At 42.4% G+C, this 24,924-nt stretch overlaps 1 protein-coding gene across 1 annotated transcript in view; it reads right to left on the reverse strand.

Annotated features, from left to right (window-relative positions):
* zfpm1 (zinc finger protein, FOG family member 1) overlaps nucleotides 1–24,924 on the reverse strand; it is a 96,176-nt gene that overhangs the window by 46,691 nt on the left and 24,561 nt on the right. Inside the window, exon 2 of the mRNA XM_071919346.2 lies at nucleotides 5,900–6,046. Within this exon, the coding sequence (XP_071775447.2) occupies nucleotides 5,900–6,046 (147 nt within the window). The remainder of the gene's footprint in view (nucleotides 1–5,899; nucleotides 6,047–24,924) is intronic.

Below are 24,924 nucleotides of genomic sequence, written 5' to 3' on the forward strand. Positions count from 1 at the left end.
TCTCCCCCCTTCCCCAAATCCCGCCCCATCATCAGACCCCCCCCCCCCCCCCCCCCGATAACACCTCAGCTGTCTGCACAAAGGCCATGTTTACCCTTGCATTCCCGCTCCGATAAACAGCGATAGCGGCCCCCGATCGATACCGGGCCATAAACACCCCGCCACCACGTGACGCCCTCACACTCCGTCCGTTATTAATGTAACAGTTAAAGAGATTGCATCTGCATCGTCAAATAAAATCAACACACACACGCACGCATATACACACCTAGAGAAACGGGCACAAATCCCCACACGTACACACACACACACACACACACACACACACCATCCGTCTTCACATCACGTCCACCTTTCAACCTCATCCGCAGACACACAAGTACACAGCGACATACTGTAGACACACACACACACACACACACACACCCCCCCTGCCTAAACAGTGCCATTATTTTCAGCTATAAATCACATTGAATGGCACATTGATTTTATCCTGCAGGGGCTGAGGCGAGGGGAGGGGAGCTGGAGACACAGTTATTGCGTTTAATATTATCAATATTATCTCCCATATCATCTCAGACAGGGAGGCAGGTATGAGGAGGAGTCGACAGACACTTTTCTGCCAAACCACCCCCCCTCCTCCCCTCCTTCCTCCCTCCCTCCCCCACATCCCTCCCTATAGCGAGACAGTCTCCATCAATCTGATAAGCTGAACTTCCCCTGTCACACCTGCGGGGCAAAGTCACCCAACAATCTCGACTCCTAACTTCTACAGCTCTCCATCCCCTGTTCTTTCTCTTTCCGTTCCTTTCTTTTGTCTTTCGCGTCTCTCCTCGCTTTATGTTCACGCTCGGCCTCTTCTTACCTGCTCATACAGTCTCCACATTGGTCTGTTTGAAGACATAGAGGTGGTTAAGAGGGAACTTGGTGTAGTCGAAGGTGTAGCGGACAATATAACCACCTATCGGCCTAAAATATCACTTTTAAAACCACAATGCCACTTTATTGTCCCTTACAATGAAACTAGGGGCCGATTATGGTCTCCGTTTGGTGATATGTTTCGATGCGAGGTGTACCGTGTGCTGTGATTGCTTCGTTATGATAAACGGGAACATCCGTTTGTTTCCGTGGTTACAAGTACGGCGGGACGGTCTAACTGAAGATCAATTCTGAGGAGAGAGAGAGAAAAAAAAGGAATTGACGCACCACAACAGAGACAGATGTACTGAACAGATGCGGAGCCTTCTCTCTCTCTCTCTCTCTCTCTCTCTCTCTCTCTCTCTCTCTGGTTAGAAAATAAAGCTGTATCCTAGTAGATGTTCTCTCTCTCTCCCTCCCTCACTCTCTCTCTCTCTGTGAATGTGCATCTGTGTGTCACTCCATTGTATGAGTGCGTGCATTAATATATTTGTTCTCTCTATCAGGTTGGGTGGGGGTGGGGGTGGGGTGGGGGGGACAGAGTGCTTGGTCCTGTTACTGGTAGAATGTGTTTTTCTTGCTAAAGTTATCAGGGCGGTTATCACCTCTCTCTGTGTGTGTGTGTGTGTGTGTGTGTGTGTGTGTGTGTGTCTCTCTCTCTCTCTCTCTCCCTCTTTCTCTCTCTCTCTTCCAGATGGTGGATAAGAGGCCTTGCCTTTATTAGCCAGCGCTGGCCAGATAAAGACCTGGTATTGATCCCAGGTTGAAAGAGCAGGTTCGTCAAACATGGCTGATTTACAGAGAACTGATAATGGCAGCGCTGGGCAACCGAGGAACCCCCGGAGAAGAGAGAGGGAGGGAGAGAGAGAGACAGAGAGAGAGAGAGAGGGAGGAGTAAATCAACAGTGTGATGTGGAGGTGAGGGGGAGGAGGAGGGGGGGTACATGAGAACAAAAGAGAGAAACACACGAAAAAAAAAGAAACAAAGACGGCAAGTCGGTTTGCAATCGATGTGCGAACTCGATCACACACACACACACACACAGAGTCTAACTGAATCCTCTCATCCTCACTTATACAATCTAATACACACATAACCACCCCTTCCCCCCACCCTCAATGCACACACACACACACACACACACACACAGGCTAGGTAATCTCTAATCTCGTCTCGATTAGCACCTGACAGAATTTCCATGGGTTTATCAAACCAACCCGACCAACAGACGCTTATCGCTTCCAGCCCCCAAATTTCACAAGAGCAGGAATTTTTGAGATTAAAAAAGCAGGTAGCGAAATCTTGAATAACTCAAAAGAATATGACTGAAAACTCCGCTATCACAGAGTACAAGGGGAAGCTCAGGATAAGAGGTGCATGAGGGGGCAGATTCAGTGGAGCCAAGATTGAACCCGGAGAAATTTTTTTTTTTTTTTTTTTGTTCGTTTAGACACAAAAGAGATATGACTGCTACATGTGGAAAGCTCCGTCCTCATGATGGCACTACGGTGGTTTTGTTTGTTTACGGGGCGACACTAAGGTGTTAACCGTCTGCTGACAGATAACAGGTTGAAGACAGTTGATGTCAGAATTACTTCTCACATCTGTCATCGTTCTTCTTCAGTCTTTGATGAGGGAAGGAATCTTAAAATAATCACTGTTAACTGCAGGTAAATCAGAAATCTGTTGCATTTTACATGAAGTGGTGCTATAAGGCATCATAAGTGCACACTGTGAGTGCATGGTAATTATTATAATCAGAGTATGATAGAATAAACACAAATATTAGGGATTAATGAGGCAATTGTATGGGTACATATGACATGATTTTGAAATAAATATATTCTGATGTTTGATGATAATATTGTAAGATTAGTTCATCTATGGCTCTAATTGGCTTAAATATGCTTGTAGTAGAAGTAAGTAAAATTTAGGATTTTTAAGACTTTCTTAATATCAGAATGAAATACAAGACCAATTTCACAATAAACGTAAATTAAAACTGTAGATTTCTCACCAGAAAAACCGCCACACCAAGAAACCACAATATTTGTAATTTTAAACTAAATTTAACAAATTTGACGTTTTAAGACTTTTTAGGACCTGCAGACAGCCTGAATGCAGCACAATGGACTTCAAGGAAAGTGTTACCATAGAGTCCCTTAATGCATACACCCATATACAATCTATGAGGGCACAAATACCCAAATAACCCCTCTGTATAATCCTGTTCAGAGGCTGTACTTGTACATGAAGCTGCTACATTGTGCTACAGAACCAGAAAACTGGCTCCTGTGTTGGACACAGTTAATTTCTATGCTGTTTTTGATTGTGAACTGATAATTTAATCACCGATAAATCGGACTGATTTTGTGTTTAGATGATTTCAGCTTGTTAGCTAGCTAACCATAGTATCTGGTCAGCTAACCATCACTGTCTTGTTGTTAACACATCTGATTTGCGCACTAGCTAACATATCTACTAGCAGCTAGCGTTAGTGGCTAGTAGTCGCCTGTTAACATTAACAATTATTGCTTTGCTAAATTAGCCTGCTGGCTAGTTAGCTAGCTAACAAAGCCAAAAACCAACTGTTTGTTCAGGTTAACTGAACCAGTTTACTGTCACAGTAAATTAAATTTGGAAAAAAAATCTACCTTATCTTACAAATCACTTTTACTGATAACATCACTAAGTAGATACACCCAAACCACAACAATCTTTTTCAGTTATCTCTCTCTTCTTGCCTGCTTGTTATATATTTAAACATTACTTGCACACAGCCAGTTCTTCAATGGACATTCACAACGGAACTACAAAGCCTCTATAGGGATGTTCAACTGCTGCTACACAACCTGGCAGGCTGGCCTGACCACAGCCTCAGCATCTCCTCTCCCGTGCGCTTCCAGGGAAGTGTTTATTTGCAGGAGGTAATGCTGCCTGAGGGGCTGGTTAAAACAAACGCGCCTGCCAAGACATTCTGCTACAAAGACTTGTGGCCTAAGGGGCCTTAAAGTCAAACACAGTGGTTTTTCTGCAATGAGGAGGAGGACAGAAGCTGGAAGTGGCACTGAGGGGATACATGAGATGCCTGACAATGTGCCATGCATTCATACACACACACACACGCAGACTGTAAATGTGTGTGTGAACATGCAGACACCAAATGTACAGCATGAGTTGGGGTTTGACCAATATCAGTTTGCCGATCAGACAGTGGCCAATCACTCTAGTCCACCTCTGATATGATGGATATGATGCAGCTTGTTTGCTTACATATTTATTGTAGAATTGATCAATGCTGCACTGGTTGTCTATGGGAAGACCTGAACCTGAATTGTTTCTAATGCTGTAACGGAGAGTTTTAGTGTCCCATACATGCTGTTTCAGAGGCTTTCCCACCTACCAAGAATAAAAATCAGGGGGGAAACACTGAAGAGTTGTGACTTTTTGGAATTTTTGGTCATAAGTAAAGACACTGAATATCAGCAAATATCAGCTACTGTATCAGCAGCTTCAATCCAAAAATATCGGTATCATATCAGCCTTCAGAAACCCATATCAGTTGAACACTAGTATGAGTGTGAGCATATGCATGCATGTGTACTCAGAAAGACAAGAAGAATAAGACATATACACAAAGGTAAATACATACAAAGAAAATCATATCATAGGAAAATAGGTAGACTTTCTACAGCTTAATGCAGACAAGACTGAGGTTCTTATTATTGCTTCAGACAGTATCGTTTCCAAGGTTGCGCAGTGTATTGGGTCCCTTTCCTCAACTGTACGGTCTAACCTTAGAAATCTTGGTGTTATTTTTGATCAGGCTATGTACTTTGATCAACATATTAAGTCATTGTCCCGTACATGTTTTTTCCATCTTAGAAACATTGCCAAACTCAAGTCTGTTGTGTCACAAGCTGAGTTGGAGATGATTATTCATGCCTTTATATCATCCCGCCTGGACTACTGTAATTCCCTTTTCACCTGCCTCAGTAAGTCATCCCTGGATCGTCTACAAATGGTCCAGAACGCTGCTGCAAGGCTGTTGACCAGGTCCAGCAGGACGTCTCACATCACACCCATCTTAGCTTCCTTACATTGGCTTCCCATCAAGTTTAGGATTCAATTTAAGGTTCTTGTAATCACATATAGAGCCCTGCATGGTCAGGCACCTGTGTACATCTGCGACCTACTCCATCCCTACATTACCAGCAGGTCACTTAGGTCTTCTGACCAGGGCTTACTGGTCGTCCCTCGCTCCAGACTCAAAACTAAAGGTGATCGAGCCTTTGAAATTGTAGCACCTAAACTATGGAACGCTCTTCCATTGGACTTAAGATCTGCGGTCTCTGTTGACACTTTTAAAAAGCAGCTGAAGACTCATCTGTTCAGACTGGCCTTTGTCTAGCCTCTTGTGTCTGTATTTCTGTGTGTTTTTATGTCCTTTGTTTTTATGTTTTATTGTTTCTTACTATTTGATGGTCTTATTTTAACTATTTTACTCCTGTGAAGCACTTTGTGACTTTGTTCTGTGAAAGGTGCTATATAAATAAACTTTACTTACTTACTCACTTACTTAGATATGAGGCTATAGGCATACAGTGCAGATGTAAAGATGAAAACAATTACATTCTTGTAGGATAATGCAGCAATTTAATGAATCGCATTGTAGCCTTGGTCGATACTCATTCAGTGCAAATATATGGTTACACATACACTGTTGCAGTTCAGCAGGCCTACTGCCTGTACAGTTGCATAAAGTAAGAGACGGTGAATTTGGAATCCAAACAAGCCCCTTTATTTCCGACTTTCTACATCTACCGCTGTTTACTTTCTGTTTATCCTGTAGCTGCTATGCTCTATCTGGCCCTCCATAATCCCCTGCACATCTAAAGTGGGCATTACACAATGTAGTCATGAACATCACACTGCCTGGTATACGGTATACCACAATACCGCCATATTGTCCCATCTCACCTTCGTTGTATAGCGGTGTGAACGGTGGCGGACTGGAGCTGTCGCCTTCCGCCGAATCGTCCGGGTCCGAGGCTCCGCCCTCCTCTCCTGATAGGCTGAGGTTGTCCGGCGTGTTTTCCTCGCCACCGTCTAGATCCCCGAGGGAACCTGCAGGAGGAAGACGAGGAAGAGGACGGAAGATTAGCCTGATATATTTCTATCAGCAAAATTAAATTTAGCCTGTTAAAGCTCCCTTCTATCCCTGTTTGAGGAGTTGGGGTACCTGTAAAATCAGAAGTACTAGTCCCACAGTTATGAGGGAGAAAACAAAACAGCAATAATTCAGTACCTGGATAGCGAGCTCCACTTGGAGATGCATTTCTAGCACTCATAAGAGGAATATTAAGATGCTGCTAAGTGCCACAAAGTGCACATAATTGACCAAGAGTATCATGAAAACATGGCAAAGCTTAATAAAGCCAGAAACGACAGATCTCTCCTCTTTGGACACAATCACGGATGCCATTACATTACGCTTAAGGTTCGCGGAAGGAGAGGGATTTGATTTTAATTGTCTTCCCATGGGCCTCGGATCTAAACAGATTGGTGCTGGAGAGGTGAAAAATAAAAGGGAGTAAAGATTGTCGAACAAGCTACTTAGGATTGTACGAAGAAGGGGGGAAAATACCCTAAACACACTGATGTCGATCCATTTTTTTATTTCTTTTTTATTTAACTCGTTCAAAAAACGGCTTCAAGAATTCGATACGCTGAACGGTATAATCCGGAAGATTAATAGCAGAAGCCAAGGGGGACCTTAAAGCCAAATTACAGTATACCTAAAATTGTAGCTAAAAGAGTGATTAGTGCAGGGCTGATCTGTATCAATTACAGTTTCATAATCCCTACTGACCATAGTAATTATACAGTACTTTTGATCTATTTTAGCCTGTTTGAAGATAACATCCAAAAAAAGAGTCAGTTAATATGGATTTAATATGACTTTTTTAAATTACTTCATTTTAACAATACTGTCCTAACTATAAAATGAACACATCAGTCTATTAAGTGTCCTTAACTTCTAAAAATATTGTTTATCAGTGAATCAAACAACAATAAACTGATTTCAAAGTAAATTATAATGATTATTAATGATATAAGATCAGCCAATATGCATGACCTGAGCTGCTTTTCAACTGTTTTTTTATGATTTACTGCCATACGCAACTTTAGTCTCAATGTTTATGTGTTTCTAGATCTTACCACTGAGTTGCAGTTATGTCGCTCACTATGAAACCTCTCCGATTACAAAAGCCAGCTTCCATTATGTTCATTTGCGTCGGATGACACGGTTCGTTCTAGATGTTAGAGCCGACTCCCACGAGGATACGGCGATAGACTTATTAATTCAGGGGGTAACCATTTCTTTTAAGAGGATTAGGGGACTGCTAGAGTGAGACAGAAATAGTTAATATGCCACAGACAACAACTCCAATACATAATGACGATGCAGTGGAAAGTCAAGGGGGGGATGGGGGGTGGGGCAGGACGCACATTGTTTTTGAACAACTAAATCTGAGTGAAATTAACACGGGGGACAAAACCGGGATTGTGTGTGTGTGTGTGTTTTTTTTTCCCGCCTTTCTCCCTCAATCCGCACAGGTTGTAAATTAATTTTCATTAGGTTGTGTCGAACGGAGAGGGATTGTTTCGGAGCTAAAGCCGTGACTGGGGGCGTATATATTTACAATACTGGAACAAAGCAGTCTATAATCTATACAAAGCACACAACAATACCCGTGAATAAAGAACCTTGTAGAAAAAAGGGAGAGGCAATTTTTCTAATTCTGTTAATTTCACTTCCAAAGCAATTAAAAGCAGGCAGAGATAATGCTTGGAAACAATTGCTGGCTGACAAAGTGTTTCTGTCTTTGTAAATGAAACATCTTTAGGCTAATTTCAACTTCCACGCCTGCATGGTTCACTCTAATTTCAGATAAAATTAACACAGTTAGATTTGGACCTTAATAATAATAAAAAAAAAAAAGAGCAGAGAAAGAAAAAAAAAAGATCGATACCGTACACAATATTTTTAGAATTAGGTCTATGTCGCCTGAGCTTTGCTAGATCTAATTTTCTGTATCTATAAGGACATTTTCATACAATTAATTTTCCTTTAATCATAATTGTACAAAGGGACCTCTCTGTATAAAATTCCAATTATATTTCGTGTTTAAAATGTAAGTTTGAATTATGATTTCTTTCCTCATTACCGTTCTGGTTTAATGAATCAATCGCTGCATCACTGCTTTCAGACATCAAATGGTGCGGAAAAGTTTCAGCTCTGGTCTCTCCTCTTTTATCCAAGGAGAAATATTCTCTCTTTCCCTTCTCTCTCTTTCTCTCTCTCTCTCACTCTCGGATAGTTGGCAGAAAGGATAGCAGGGCCGTGTGATAAGTGCAGCACATTCTACTTCATTTGCCCTTTTAAAAGTTAAAACCTTATTAATTGTTACGGGCTCACTCTCCGCATGATATCCATAGGAAAATTGGACTGAACTAATTCAAGAGATGGAGAAATAATAAAAGACACAGCCTACATTTATGTATCTCTGCTGTATATGAGGGACATCAATTAAGTTTAGACTTATCCAACAGCTTGACAGAACTTTTTAGGTTGTGAGCTAAAGAATGAGGATCTGGTCTATTCCTGGAAGAAGGCCTAGAGCTTCCATTTATTCATATTTCCAAATTTGCAGGATGTTGAAAGGTTCGGGCGGATAAAACTTTCAATGAAGTGTTGAAGAGTGGCACACCGACATCCAGGAAATACTTCACACCGGAAGTACACCAGACACCGGTGTTTGTACCAACGAATTTTCAGTTGTAATGTTTTGTTTGCCTAAGGTACATCGACAAAGATTCCAGTGCAAATTGGTTTGAACCTCCCTTGATAAACGAGGTCCTTCATCCACGTAGGCGGAGGGAGAATCTTTATTCACAACCACAGTGCTTCTTCACAGGTATACTAACTCAGGCACAGTGAGAGAGCTTTGACATCCACCAAGACTCATAACTAGAAAAGAATGGTCCACATGCAAAGGGTTAAGGTTAGGGTCTCACAATGATCTACCTTACAAAACATGGACGAAAATCATCAAAGAACGAGTAGGAGAAGGATATAAAGAGGTCCAACCAGATAAAGAGAAGAGCTGTAGTGTAGTACTGAGTAGCGGTAGTCGAGACCACCTGAATTGAGACCCATTTAAAACCAAGATTGTAGCTTATCAAGTCTGATTCAAGACCAAGACTGTACCTTATCAAGTCTGATTCAAGACCAAGACTGTACCTTATCAAGTCTGATTCAAGACCAAGACTGTACCTTATCAAGTCTGATTCAAAACCAAAACTATAGCTTGACATGTCTGATTCAAGACCGAGATTGTAGCTTATCAAGTCTGATTCAAGACCGAGATCGTAGCTTATCAATTACAATTCTAAACCTAGACCGTAGCTTATCAAGTCTGATTCAAGACCAAGACCGTAGCTTATTATATCTGGTTCAAGACCAAGACTGTAGCTTATCAAGTCTGATTCCCGACAAAGACTGTAGTTTATCAAGTCTGGTTCAAAAGCAAGACTATAGCTTATCAAGTCTGATTCAAGACCAAGACTGTAGCTCATCAAGTCTGGTTCAAGACCAAGACTGTAACTTATCAAGTCTGGTTCAAGATCAAGACTGTAACTTATCAAGTCTGGTTCAAGACCAAGAAAATAGCTCATTAATTCTGATTAAAAACCTAGATCAGAGCTTATCAAGTCCAATTCAAGGCCAAGACTGTAGCTTATCAAGACCGATTTAAGACCAAGATAGTAGCTTATCAAGTCTGATTCAAGACCAAGACCTTAAGGGGGGAGGGGGCGAGACCCAAGTCAAGACAGAGAACTGGACCAAGGGAATCCAATTCAAAACCATGACTGTAATTGTGTTGACTGCCATCATAGTGAGGGCTTAAAATGCACCACTTTCTCTTCTAATATTTCAAGTAAAAAATGCATTATTTAGGTATTTGTGTATATATGAAATAAGGTACTAAAGGACAGAAATCTGGTCTTGAAATAAAATTTGGAGTCCTCCTTGTCCCTAACCGAGTCAAAACCGAGTAAAAATGCCGTCCAATCCCAAGACGAGACCGAGACAAATGTGGCTGAGCGCCGCAGCTCTCGTGCCGGGACTGAAGCTGTCTGTCTTGGAGAGGCGAGGAGAGGCAGAACAAAGTGCTGGAGCTGATGAAGGCGCCAAAGATACTGCTTTATTAACTCTCCGTCCACATCAAACCTGCACCGAGCAGCTCGCTGATTAAACATAGAGACAACACACATCAAACCTGCATGCTCAACAAGCCTGATTAAACAGACGCAAGCCTCGCCGCTCTCACGCTAATAACCCGGCGCGCACAAAAAAAAACACACTGGAAGTGACAGAGAGAGAGAGAGAGAGAGAGAGAGAGAGAGAGGGAGAGAGGCGTACTTGTATCGGAAAAATCACAGAGACTTGAGAGAAGAGAAACATTAAAAGAGGATATTTAGAGAGAGAAAGGAAGAGAGAGGGAGGGAGAGGAGAGGTTCTTTGGTACGAGCTCTTGAGGGAGTAACGAAGCTACCTGACACCGAGTCACGCACTGGAGAGGAGCCACTTCTTGATCAGAGCGGAGAGAATTACCGATGATTGGGGAAATACTTTTAAATCAACTTTGCGGTTTTAAACGTCTTGGGCTCTTACGACAGAGTTCCGCAGCTAGCGTTCCCTACCATCACCCCTCAGACAAGCATCCAGAACCCCCCGCGATATCGATCCGCCACATTCAACTTCAATAAAAATCATCTTTTTTTTTTATCCTTTAGGATCTGAGCATCTAACGACTGGCCATTGATTACTCTCGGGGATGACAAACCCGAGCAAAGCTATAGATTTTTCGACAGATCTGAAATCCCTGGGACTTATCGATCGCCCCTGCGGATCTTCACATCTAATGCGGTGATGGAGTACCCAGGGTGCACTGGGGGGCTGTGGGTGCCATAGGTGACACGTGATGGTCGGTAATGAGGGCCCACGGGTTGATCAACCTCTCTCAACCAATGTTCTGCAATAGCTGTAGAACAATGTAGAAAGCTGTAGAAATTTAAAACAAATTTCATTTGTTAGCTATTCTGAAACCTAATTCTCACATTTCTAGCACTGGAACCTGCTTGACTAATCAAAGTAGAAAAGGAGCTTCAGACTGCGGCTTTTGTAAATATGGGATGCAAATTTTCTCATAAAATCACAGGTTGTTAACCGAGAGGTTAAAAAACCTTAGACTGTTTTGCATTCACATCTGCCAGAGATCAACAAATCTTACATTCTGTATATTGAAACACTTTCACTTTTTAGCACATATGCTTCCTTAAGAGTTCAACAGCGGTGAGTCTCTGAGAGGAGCTGCCCTGGGGATCCGCTGTCACACTTATTCAAGGTTTTTCAGCTTTCCACAGGCAAAATTGCTTCTTGAAAAGTATGACACTAACCAGAGGAGGAAATAATCTTACCTGGGTCTACTTTACTGTTTCTGTATATCACTGCAATATGAAGTTTGGTTTTCAAAATAAAAGTGACTACCAATCCCCAGAGCGGCCTGTATTAGTTGTTGACTCTCCTATAGAGGAACAGTGTGTATGCTTAAAGTCAGAATTCTCCAAGTGATTGATAATTTTCAACACTATTGCAACACACCTCAAGCAACATAGAGCATCGCACCGCTGTCAGATCAAAACCTTGTATCTCCAAAATTCCTCCAAAAGGGTTTCATAAGCCTAAGCATTGTAGAATATTTCCTCAACCCCATAGGTTTGTTTGATTACATATTTATTGTATAATTGATACTGCTGGATTGAATACTACTGGTTGTCTATGCTAAGACCTTAGCCTGAATTGATTCTAATGAGACATTTTGATCAGATTCCACGCAAGTATGCATGAATATGCTTTTTTAGTATTATAATTTTTACTGAATTATACATTAAATAAAATACAAAATACCGGCTATTGGTAGATTGAATCCAAAAATACCAGCATCAGTCTTCAAAAACCCATATCAGTTGAACCCTAATACAAATTTTGGGTTACAAGGTTTTCACATATGCGACAGCGATTGGGCAAGAAGGAACACAGAGTGACCAGATAAAGCTTTGTAACGCAGAGGAACATTTTAATTCTATGCCACAGCGGGTTGACTGCCATGCCCGCGAGAAATGAAAAGCGTCTGACAAACGGTGTGAAGAAACAGCCAGACTAAACACAGACAGACTGAGGGGGGAAATACAGGCGCAGAAATAAAGAGGCGGATAAGGATATTTCAGCCATGCCGCACAGCAGAGGAAGAAAAAGGAAAAAGCTCAGCGGTAGAAAATGTCTGTCAGCGCCATCAGGGAAAACCGTACGAACGAGTGATTATAAATGCTTATGATAATGACTGATTACAACGCGACGATAAAGGCCTGCCAATGATATTAACATGAAGAGGGGGGGGGGGGGGGGGGGGTGCACTTTAAATACACTGGGTTGGACCTGATGGCAGGACATCAAATATCATCAAACATCCCCAAATCCCTGGACGCAGTGGCCAAAAAAAAAGTACTAAATAGAAGCCAGGGTCTGCAGGATTCATCAGTTTAAGACTTTTTTAGCTTTTTAAGGCCGGTTAGAACGAAACAAAAGAACGAAAGACTAATTTCGCAGCTGAAATAAATGTGAAAATGAAAAATGTAGACACGTTTTATGAGAAACCGCAACATTTTCAAGCCCTCGAATGCCAAATTTACAACATGAAACGCTTCATCTAGCTGTGTTCAAGACCTTTAAAAAGGCCTTGAGTTCAGTATAATACAATTCAAGACATTTCAAGACTTTCTTTCTCTCTCTCAAAAAAAATCTCTTTCTCTACGAGTCTCTCCCTCTCTCTCCTCCCCTCCCTCTCCGTTCTCGACTCATCCCTCATCCCTCCCCCTTTCCAACCTGCCGCCTCTCCTTTATATTCTCTCTCTCCGTCATTATCTCTCCGTTCCTCATCCCCTCTTACCAGCCCCCCCCCCCTGCTCCCCACTCCCACCACCTCTCTTTCTTCCTCTCTGTCCCCTTTCAATATCGCTCTTGCTCTCTCTCCATCCCTTATACTCTATCACCTTCCCTCCCCTCCCTCTCTCTCTCTCTCCCCCTCCCTCCATCCCTTCCACTCTTTTTTCGGTGAAAAAGCGTAGTGACTGGGAGCGTCACTCTGTGCGGATAGCTGGGAGCCGTTGGCGGTTATCGGCTCCTGCAGACTCTCTCTGCCGGTCTGATCTGTCTCCTCTTCATTAAGCAAATACGCCGACGTGGAAATGAAAACATAATAGCTATTTGATTTCCAGCGAGATATTTTGCATATTGGTTCGGAGCTGATAGTGGAATTTCATCAAGTCGTTTTTTTTTTCTCTCTCTCTCTCTCTCTCCCTCTCTCCCTCCCTCTCTCTCTCTCTCTCTCGCCCGCCGCCCCCCCACCCCTCCCACCCCTCCCACCCTCCTCCCCCTTCCCCTCCATCCCCGCGCTTTAAAAACTGAATTACTGAGCTGGGCCGGCTTTCAGCGGGATTTCTTTACATTGCTGGGAAGAGCAAAAAAAAAATAAAAAAGAGAGAGAGAGAAAGAGGGAGGGGGGGAGAGAGAGAAATCTAGTTCCCCAGGAAGACTACTTAAACGATTAAATATCCCCCCTCCATTCCCCTCTTTTTTTCTCTCTCTCTCCCTTTTTGATAACAAGGAAGAAAATTTAAAGAATTCACAGTGCTTTAGGTTGACTATACTAATCAGAGATAGGAGTGAGAAAATTAACTCCTTAATGAGCAGAGCTGTCTCCCTGATAAAGGTCCTGGGGAGACGGTGGGGTGGGACGCTGGCTGAACCTTGAGGAGAGGGAGGGGAGAGAGAGAGAGAGAGAGAGAGAGAGAGAGAGAGAGAGAGAGAGAGAGAGAGAGAGCGAGAGAGAGAGAGAGAGACAAAGCGACAGAGGCGGCCTGCGGACGAAGGGATGGAGTTGGGAAAGCGAGGGCAATTGAAGCAGAGAGGGAGAAAGAGAAAGAGAGAGAGAGCGAGAGAGAGAGAGACTTGACACCATGCGGGGTAACAATCCTCCTCCTAGATATTTTGCCGGTGGGGTGTGAGGAGGGCAGGTAGCCAGATAGCAGCGATACTGCTCTATAGCGCCGCGGATACCCACAATACCCCTGCATTACCGCCGCCGCCGCTTACGTGATGGATGGTCTGGTGCCGGGGTATCCTTCACGCCCCCCCCCCCCGGAGAGAAAAACTAGCCCCGGAGGAGAGGATCAGCAGCCTCTTCACAGCGGAGGCCTATCTGATAGTCCGAGCGGCTTCTCGGGAGGACCGCTCGCCGGGCCCCCGAACGGACTGAAATAAATCTCCCCGCCGCTGCTTTTCCGTGTCGGAACACCGTGTTGCTTCGAGACCTGATAGCGGCCCCGCCATGTCAGAGCAAACACTGTACGCTGTTATGCACACACATTAACACACACACGTCGTGCTTGCCCTTAACGCACAAAACCACCCTTTTCATACGGGGACGAATGTGTACCTAGATGCAGAAAAAGGAGGTTCTTAGGTTTTCTTTGTGGTTCTATTTAGAGCTGTACTGACTCAAAGAACCCTCTGATTTGTTAAGATATATAAAAGCTGGTAAATCAGAATAAAGACGTCATTGTAGTTATTAAATGACTTCTAATATTGCGGGTTTGGAGCATTTCACGCACTCTTAAATGGTTCTTTGTACCTCTGAAAGGGTTCTTAAAGGCACCAAAAAGGGTTCAACTACAGTACAAGCTTCAACAACCATTTTACAGTACTGCATACACTGTAGAACCATATAAGAGTGTATAAGTGTATTCACACATACACAAAACAGTCAGTACACACACAAAAAAGAGGCATAAGTGAAACAAAATGAATTCATTAATAGTCATGGTACCGTCAAGGAACAGCCGTTTCACCAACAATGTGCCAAAAAAGGAACCACATGACTGCGATACAGTGATAAAACGTTCAAGATGCTGCATTTCGGCAGATTTCATCACCTTCCACAGACAGATCCTATCAGGGAACAGGCGTGTCTTCTGTTATTACCGAGTCACCTCTTCTCTGTCTCTACGCATCACATCTGGTCTGTCTCTGATCTCTTTTGGGTTTTGTGCGGTTCTCCTCGATTTCTGGCTGACACTCTGGAGGAAGAGGGCTCTGCGGGCACTCCCTCTTTTGAATGAAGGGTAGATAAATGCATAAAACCTCACTTTATTAGTGGATATTACTGTACTGTATAATGTATAGTGTAGCGGGTTTATTGATGGCTGTAAATGAAGACCTCCACATCAAAAATATGACCATGTAATATGCCAAAAGTACAGGTGAAGAAAGTATTTCTTTTTTTTTTAATGTAAATTCATAGTATGCATATTTGTAAGTAGTATAAAACTGATGTAAATTATATGAAGATTGGATTTTTCCAAGTAAAGAAATATTTTTTGTTGTTTTTTTTGGTTTGTTTTGGTAGTTGTTGTTGGTTACAGTTTACCCTCCTTTTTTATTTAACTCTGCATCATCGCAACTGTCTCGTACTGAGACGTGACTTGCAACATGCTTTGTGTGGAGCCGTCTCGTGATGTGTTGGATGAAGTCTTTCCTCTGGTATTCCGTTTCACAACCGCTCCTCCTCTGGCACCACTTCAGACGCGCTCGCCGCCAGAGAGCGTTTCATTTTCCTCAAGGACAAGTCACTCCCACATATATTACAGAGGAAGAGGAGTTTACGGTTCAAATGCATCGACACGGGCGGTGTGCGCCCGCGAATGCAGAATTGGAAACGAACGTGTGTGTGTGTGTGTAACGCTGAGAAAGCGAAAGACAACGTGGAGCAATGACTGACAAAATATTTCAATGGTCAATGTGATTAATTATTAGACATAGGTCACCTAGCTATCGGCTTAGAGGGAACATTGGTCATGAATGCTCCAATGATGGGATGTTGTTTTAGATATGGCTTCCAAATACATTTCTGGTGATTTTTGCTTGATGTTTTAGCTCTTGATTATAATGATAAAAACTACAAGATCAAATTTAGACTCACTTAGCCTATATGGTATGGCAAGTGCCATGGTAAGTTTTTGGAAAGTTGTCCCATTGGTCAACTTTTGTGTTGAGAACACAGACACCAAAATCATCCATCCTAGCATACACTATGTTGAGTGATAGTAGGCTCCATGCTAACACTTTAGCATACACTATGTTGAGTGATAGCAGGCTCCATGCTAACACTTTAGCATACACTATGTTGAGTGATAGCAGGCTCCATGCTAACACTTTAGCATACACTATGTTGAGTGATAGCAGGCTCCATGCTAACACTTTAGCATACACTATGTTGAGTAATAATAGGCAACTAGCATTACATTTGAAACCACAGTCTGGCAGTTTTGTGTAGGAGATTGGTAGAGTTTACACAAAAATGATATAAAAATTTAAAAAAACTGCATATTGAGTATTGATGCCATAGACTCTCTTGGTCACACTCACTTCTTGAGAGGGAGAACATGGAGTAGGAGAGGAGTATCGGAGATAAAAATACAAGAAGAGGGGAGGACCGGCAAAAAGGGAAGAGAAGGGAAGAGAGAGAGAGTTAGAGAGAGAGAGAGAGAGAGAGAGTTAGAGAGAGAGAGAGAGAGTTAGAGAGAGAGAGAGAGAGAGAGAGAGAGAGTTAGAGAGAGAGAGAGCAGTTACCATGCAGCGAGAGCTGAGACCCTGGACTATTGAAGCCAGGCATGCAGACGAGAGAGCCAGCCGATAAGCCTGGCTGATAAAAGATAGAAAATAGCAGCAGATTTGAACTTTCCCACCGTCCTAAGATCCACAAGGGGGAGGAGGAGAGGAGGGGAGGGGAGGGGAGGGGGTTGATTCAACTACTTATTGAATCCCTTCCTATCTACAACTCCACCCCCCCCACCCCACCACCAAAACCCAACAGCCAGCAAGGCCACTGAGTGGAGTAGGGAGACTGACACAAGGTTGATACACACCCATACTCTCACACACACACACACACACACACACACGGGTTCCCACCATGGCTCTGATATACAATTCCATGACTTTCAATGACTAAGCCAGAGCGATTTCCATGATGTTCAAAATGTTCTTTCTTCCTGGTTTGTTAGTGTTGTTTTTCTAAAGGGCTGGAACAGTCTGGTTTCCACTACAGTTGGGCTGAAAACCATCCAATGCAATGAGTGTGTGAAACAAGTAGGAAAACACATTCTGCTATATTCCTGTAAAGTGACCCACTTGTAAAAATTCAATATTTCCTGACTTTCCCCAGAGAGTTGATCAAATTCCCTGACTTTCCCTTACTGGAATTCCCCGCTCAAAATTCAATGATATTGCAGGAATGACTTGACCGGTGGGAACCCTGCCACACACACACACACACACACACACACACACATACAGGTGCACACATGCATACCCACATACTGAGTTACCTAAATAAACATCCACACACTCCCACACTTTCCATCTTATTTTCTTACTTAAGTCAGTGAATGCGCTGTGACAAAAAAAAAACGAGTTACAATTTTTCAACCCCGCAATCTGTGAATCAAACTTGTTCGTAAGATAATTGAATATCCAGCACACACCCGTTTTGTTATCAGATATACGATGTGATTTCTGTTTTGGTAAAAGTGAACATTAGCTAGTCAACAGTTTGCATAATGCAGAATCGGAATAATCACGATTAAAAAAGGTTTTTGTGAGGAAGTGAAGGAAAGGTCAGAGTACTCGATGTTCAAAACATACACACACGGACAGAGAGAGACAGACAAACACACACACACACACACACACAAGGTCATACGTGAAGTCTAACCATCATCAGTCCATTCTCAAACCCTATCAGAGACAGTGTTGCGTTCCATATCTCCAGTCCTCTCTCTCTCTCGATATAAAAGAGACTTGGCCTTGAGTGAAGCGGTGAGAATTTTCACACACTTTCACATACACACACTGACACACACACACACACACACACACACACACACACACACACACACACACACACAAACAGCTTGGTGGAATAAGGTCATTCCCAGATCTGGCATGGTTTGGGCTGTGAAATTTATCAATAGGATTCATTCACAAGGTCTGTGCAACATTTTGCGCCGACTTGATTTGTTGCCCTCCCAGTCAAGCAATTAGCACATTCTGAACGCCGCGGGGACAGGTGTGACTCGTCCACATCCGGTACGCAAAAACACACTGTGCTCAAAAACGTGCACAAGTGATGACAAGCATTGGAACTATGTCCAAAACTGGCCTGCGTAGCATCTACGAACCAGCATCGTTTCCAATTTTTCAGTTTTGGCTGCGTATTCTGCGTCATGTTTTCACTGAAGTATTACATGTTCCTCTATGGGTTGAGAAATTTACTACAAGACTTGAGTTTATGAAACCTTTGCAAAACCGCTCACACACTCAAAAAGACATGGTCATCAAGCTAAAACAAGACTGCTTTTCTCACTGCTCCTTCAAAAGTTGTCAATTAAGAGATATGAGCTTTTCGCACGACAACAGCAATATCTATATTTAAGTTAGCTATAGTTAAGAATAGTGAGTACGCTAATGAATTCCTACCATGAACGCTTCTGAATAATTCAGAATTCGTTAAACTTAGGTAGGCCGACTCAAGCTAGCATGATTGCTGTTAGCTTAATTAGCATTACCTTCAAAAGGGCTAATTCTTAACACGCCTTTGTTCTTCTTCAACTCTGGCTCCGCTCTCTCAGCCGTTGCTTCTTTAATTTTGCTTCATATAATCTGCACTACAGTCATATCTTCATTTGTGTATAATTTTAGCAGTTTTTGGTAGATAATTTCCCCCAACACTGTCATGTAGCCTTAAAGCATACACTTTTAGGGATTATGCTAATCGACGGCGATTACTTTGTTAGCGTAAGCATGCGCAGAGCTACCTACCGAAGATACAGAAATATTTTTGGTGTCTTCTTGTCAAATATTGTGTAAGGACAATCTTTTTATCATTAGAAATGTGCTGTTTTGACCACCAGACAGAGCTCAACAAGAGCTTTCTAATGATACAGCATACTGATTTTTGGCCAAAACGTCATGTATGGCCGTTTCACACCAAACCCTCGATATATCTTTCATATTGGGACCATACCTCTATATCCAATTGGACCAATTGACTGGACCTATATCTATAGAGGCTGCGTCTGATCTGCTATCACTGCTGCATCACATTAACGGAGAACAGACAGACGGGAAATGAGAGATGAAAACTATAGGGGACATCCGATCAACTTAGATCAGATGCTTTAATGTATGGCTGAATGAGCAACATGAGAGAGATTTATGAGAGATTGTGCATGAATATGTGTGTGTGTGTGTGTGTATGTGTGAGCATATGCATTTGTGTGTCAAATGCATTTGTGTGTGTGTGTGTGTGTGTGTGTGTGTGTGTGTGTGAGTGCACGTGCATGATAAAAAGGAGCCCGATTGCAATCCCTCACTCCTTGATCTCAACCCTGAATAAAGAGGGGGAGGCAGAGGAGAGATTATGATGGTATGCAGAAAGAGAGAGAGGGAGAGAGAGAGAGCTGAACTCCCTCCCATTCTAGTCCTCCCTCGCTCGCCCTCCCTGTCCACCCCCCCCACACACACACACACACACACCCGCAACACCCCAACTTTGACATGAACCAGGTCTGCGTTGGTGCCGCTGCAGTGTTTTTCTTTGAAGACGGAAATGTTGCGAACACGGTAGAAACCCACGATGACCTGCTGTGTATTTTGAGTAGATTAGAATTGATTTCTAAATAGATTGTAGAGCTAACATTTTAGAAAATACAAACCATCGACTACAATCATCTTTCTCCCTGCTTTCTCTCTCTCTCTTTCCAAGTGTCTCTCTTTCAGCCTCGTTTTCCTGCTCCTCCACCTCCCTGGTTTCACTCTCTTCCCCTAGTTTCTTACTTCTCTTCCTCCACCTCCTCTTCCTCCCTAGTTTCACTTATTTCTCCTCTTCCCTAGTTTCCCTTACTTCTCCTCTTCCTCCCTAGTTTCACTCTCTTCTCCTCCTCCTCCTCTGAAGTGTTGTGGCCTTCGCTCTTGCACTTTATCAGACCCCGAGACCTCATCTCAACTCTACAGCTAGAGAGAGAGAATCTACCAACCATCCCCATATCACACACACACACACACACACGCACACACGCAGACACACACACACACACACAGATGTGTTTCTGCTAGCCACGGAGACTAAACACACCGAGGGAGGGAGAGAAAACAGCTCTGGCCAACAGAGACAAAAACATGACTGAGAGTGCAACAAGAACTGCCCTGGGGACGGTTCGTGTGTGTGTGTGTGTGTGTGTGTGTGTGTGTGTGTGTGCAGTATGCATGGGGGAGACTTATTTAGACTAGATTTGGGTTAAAATCAGATCTGGTCCAGTCAGTATCATCCACCTCTGATATGACGCAGTTTGTTTGATTACATATTTATTGTACAATTGATTGAGAATACACTGGTTGTCTATGGGAAGCCCTTAGACTATCTTCATCATCCTGGGTTTCAGTGGAGAGTTTTAGTGTCCCATGATGCTCTAAATGCTTTTCCACCCTGACAAGAATAAAATCCTGGGGGAAACACTTAATACTTGCAATTTTCTGGAATGTTTGGGCATGAAAATGGTCAAATTTCAAGATATTGAATATCAGCACAAAGCGTCGGCTATTGGCAGCTTCGAACCAAAAATATCGGTATCAGCCTTCAAAAACCCATATCAGTTGAACCCAATACTAGACTGATACGGCACAATTAGAAGCTCAGATAGTCTCCGCATGCCGGTAAGTCGTCCGCGTTTGTCCAGTTATGAACGGGAATAGGAAAAATACACCAGCAAACAACAAAGTGGATGAATTTTTCCTCACATTTAATATATAGCCTGAAAATACAAAGTAAAACCTGGGTAAAAGCCATCATCCCTTATTGATTTCCCTTATTTAATCTCTACCAATCACAAAAGAGATGTAGATGGGTTAGAGTTAATGTTGTTTTTTCTTTTAGGGTTAGGATTTTTTTTTTTTTACAATTATTGCTGCGGTGTTGATTTTTCACCCATAACTTATTATCATGAAATTATCTTAAAGGTCTGATTTGTCTTACATCCAGCATGATCCTCTTCTTTTACACATGCAGAACAATATAGTGTCTCATTATTCCTAACATACATGTGAACTGTGTTGGGCTTAAAAATACCTACATCTGCACTTCATAATTGGATGTAACAGGTGGAATCAACTTGCACCTATATCCATATTACAGACTCTCATAAGGTCACATAGACTCAGAATTATAGAGGGAGAAAAAAAGAAAATTATGTAGGAGCCACTGTGGATAAATAGATAAATGCATAAATGACATAGGGAAACCGTTTACTTAAAGTGCTGCTCATAGGGCATCATAAATGCACTATAAGCACAGTGTGAGTGCATGATAATTATTAAAATCAGAGCATATTATATACACAATGTCGAAAATGTAGGGGATTGAATACTACTAAGATGAATGTAATTTTCTGATGTTTGTCTGGCGATTACATTGTGGGAAAAGTTTATCTCCGCCTCTAATGGGCTTATAATCTGCTTAAAATGCATTACAATGCACTCCCAAGTAAAGTGCTACCTGAGGTGGATGTAGAAATAAGCGGTGATGAAGCCGCGAAAAATATTCAATACATCTGATCTGGGTGATCTGCGAGCGACTGCTGTACGTCCCGCCTTTCCCCCACCACCGCCAAGAAATGGAAGCCTCTACCAGGAAACCCTCTGTGAGAAGTAAAGAGAAATACCACGAGAGAGAAAGAGAGAGAGAGAGAGATAAAAAGGCCAGGAAAACGATAAAGAAGACAGACAAGCAAAGCCAAAGAGAGTGAGAAAACAAGGGAGAGGGGAGACAGAGAGATGGAGAGATGGGTCGGGGTGAAACTGTTATGTTTTTGCTGGTAAAGAAAAGAGGGCATGGAGAGAGAGAGAAAGAGATACAGAGAGAGAGAGGGAGAGAGAGAGAGAGAGAGAGAGAGAGAGAGGGGGGAACGCCACTCAGAACTTGGCTTTGCATCTGTTATCTACGCCTCCTGTCACAAGGCTTAAAATAAAAAATAAAAATAAAGTAGAGATCGTGCCGGCAGTGTTGCTGCGATAGCCCCGTGGAGCATGGAGAGAAGGGGGGGTGGGGGTGTAGTGGATGTAGAGGGAGATAGCTGGTTAAATATAACCCACTGCATGGCTGGCAGCGGCGAAGAAAGGGGGTATTTTCAAGAGGCAGGGCATCGCTGTAGCCCTCGCTGCCCTGATAACATCAATGTTAAGAGAGCGGGGTGTGGGGTGTGTGTGTGTTAGTGTGTGTGTGTGTGAGTGTGTGTGTGCGAGCGCGAAAGACATACACGTAATTACTCTTAAGCACACACTGATCGAAACACACGCGTGCGTGCGGCAGAAGTATGCATGCGGCGGGCGTAATTACTCACGTACGCGCACATATACGTGGACACAGAAAACACACACACACACACACACATTCACACAGTGGAACAGAGCCAAGAAAAGATGCGCTCGCTCACATCTATGTATCTCTCCGGCTTGCCAAAGGAAGTATCAGCAACCCCCCACCCCACCCCCACCCCCCGCCTCCACCCCAACAACGCAAAAAGTCACAACGGGATTTCTGATGGGAAAAATGTGCTTTCCTCAGATGATGGCCAGATAGGAGGGGGGGGGGGGGGGGGGGGGTACAGCCAAATGTCAAAGATGATAAATGGAAGGGTGCAGAGACAAGATCACACACACACACACACACGTACATACACACACACAGAGAGAGGCAGGCGCGCGCACACACACACAGAGACAGAAAAAAATACTCTCTCTCCCTCAATCACACATACAAATACACATGCAAATGCACGCACACACTAGGGCTGCAACTGTCACTTTTACATCTATTTTCCAACAATCTATTGAATCTTACATTCACATATTGGACTAATCTAGAATCAAAACACACTTTTTTTCCCAACATGTCGGTCTAACAAAATGTATTGACAGATGAAAAGGTCACTTTTTTTGACCAATGCACACAACTTTCCATACAGTGTAATCGGTCAATTTAAAATCGCTGAATAAAAGTATTATGATTTTCAAAAACTACCGTTCTTACCACTGATTTCTTAATACATATGCAGAGGCGATCAATGGAAAATTAGAATATAAAGATGATTTGAAAACGAAAATTGCTTTTCAATAAAAAACTTACTGTTAGTTACTGTAAAAACTTCCAATAGTATCCCACTTTAACACTTAACTTGGAAGCGCATTGTGTTGGATTACAAGCACATTATAAACCCATTAGAAGCTATAGATAAACTTTTCATACAATATAATCAGACAAACTTCAGAAAATTACATTCCATTTAATGTCATTAACTATACAGTTGCCCCGTAAAGTATTCAAACCCCGGTTATTATTAGCATATTATTATATACATGTATTATTTTATATAATTATTATATCATACTCTGATTATAATCTGACACATATGACAGTTGTCATGTACTCATAATGCCACTTAAAGTAAAATGCTAGTTATTCACACATGTTCAGGAAAAATTTGACTTGTAAATGAAAATTATAAACTTTTGAGGAAATTTTAGGGGAAATTGCATTTTTTTTATTTTTTGTAAATTTGTAAAAATACACATAAAACTTGTGTTCAGCCATCACAGTCAGTTCTTGTGGCAAAAGCCTCAAGTCCTCAACCGATAAATTTCAGAATTTAAAAAAAGGGTGTTTCAACTCTGAAATTGGACCTTTTCCCTTTTCCCCTCTTTTTATGCCCCCCCTTTTCCTTCAGACATATTTCAATAAGCACAACGACCGGGCATTAAAGAAGCCACACAGAAACAAATTTATGCTTCCATTTTCTACATACAACTGTACATTTCCATCAAAACCTACAACATTTACAATACTGTCAGCAGCTTAAAGTGATAATATATCATGGCAGGCTGGCGCATGTTTCAGTGCTTGTATGAGAGGTTTTATCGCCTGACATGCAAACAATCTTTGGACCAGAGCGTTTATTCAAGGGAGGTGTTTATTTGCTAAAATTATAATGATCTTACAGCCTACTAAAAAGATGGGCTGTTATCTGGGTGCAGATGAGAGCAGCATTTATGGTCATTCTTATGGGCAGGTATTATTTGGTTCCTTCCTGGATATAGAAGAATTAGGAATTAATTCACTAAGACACACAAAAGTCTGTCTGTTAATTATCTAGACTAATTATCTAAACACACCAGTTAAAGCCGCACTAAGCAACTTCATGCAAATCATTTGAAAAATTTGTACTTGGAGAACTTGAGAGTGTGACGTAACACACCGTCTGGCAGCCATATTGGAGGTTTTCAGCTCTTGGGCAACAGTTCCTGTGAACAGCTGATTGCATGTGTAAACATACAACTCGGCCTCCTCAAATGAAAGAGAACAGATGGTTCATTTCTCTGCTGTTTTGTGTTGTTAGCTTGTTAGCTAGCAGCTAACCATCTGATTTTCACACTCGCTAACGCATCAAGTAGAAGCAAACGTTAGCGTTAGCAGTGGCTAGTAGTTGCATGCTAACATTAACACTGGTTAATTTGAATGAGCCTGCTGGCTAGTTAGCTAGCTAACAGTTTAACAGGTTAACTGAGCTGACTCTTCTCAAGCTACAACTCAGAGTGTTTTGGAGTAGAGACTACAGCTAAAGACAAGACAGTTTACTGTGTCACACTAACCTAAAACACATTTGGAAACACATCTAAATTATCAGACTAGTCACTTTTACTTTTAACA

The sequence above is a fragment of the Centroberyx gerrardi genome, chromosome 4 (assembly GCF_048128805.1).
Source record: "Centroberyx gerrardi isolate f3 chromosome 4, fCenGer3.hap1.cur.20231027, whole genome shotgun sequence".
In the NCBI taxonomy this organism is placed as follows: domain Eukaryota; kingdom Metazoa; phylum Chordata; class Actinopteri; order Beryciformes; family Berycidae; genus Centroberyx; species Centroberyx gerrardi.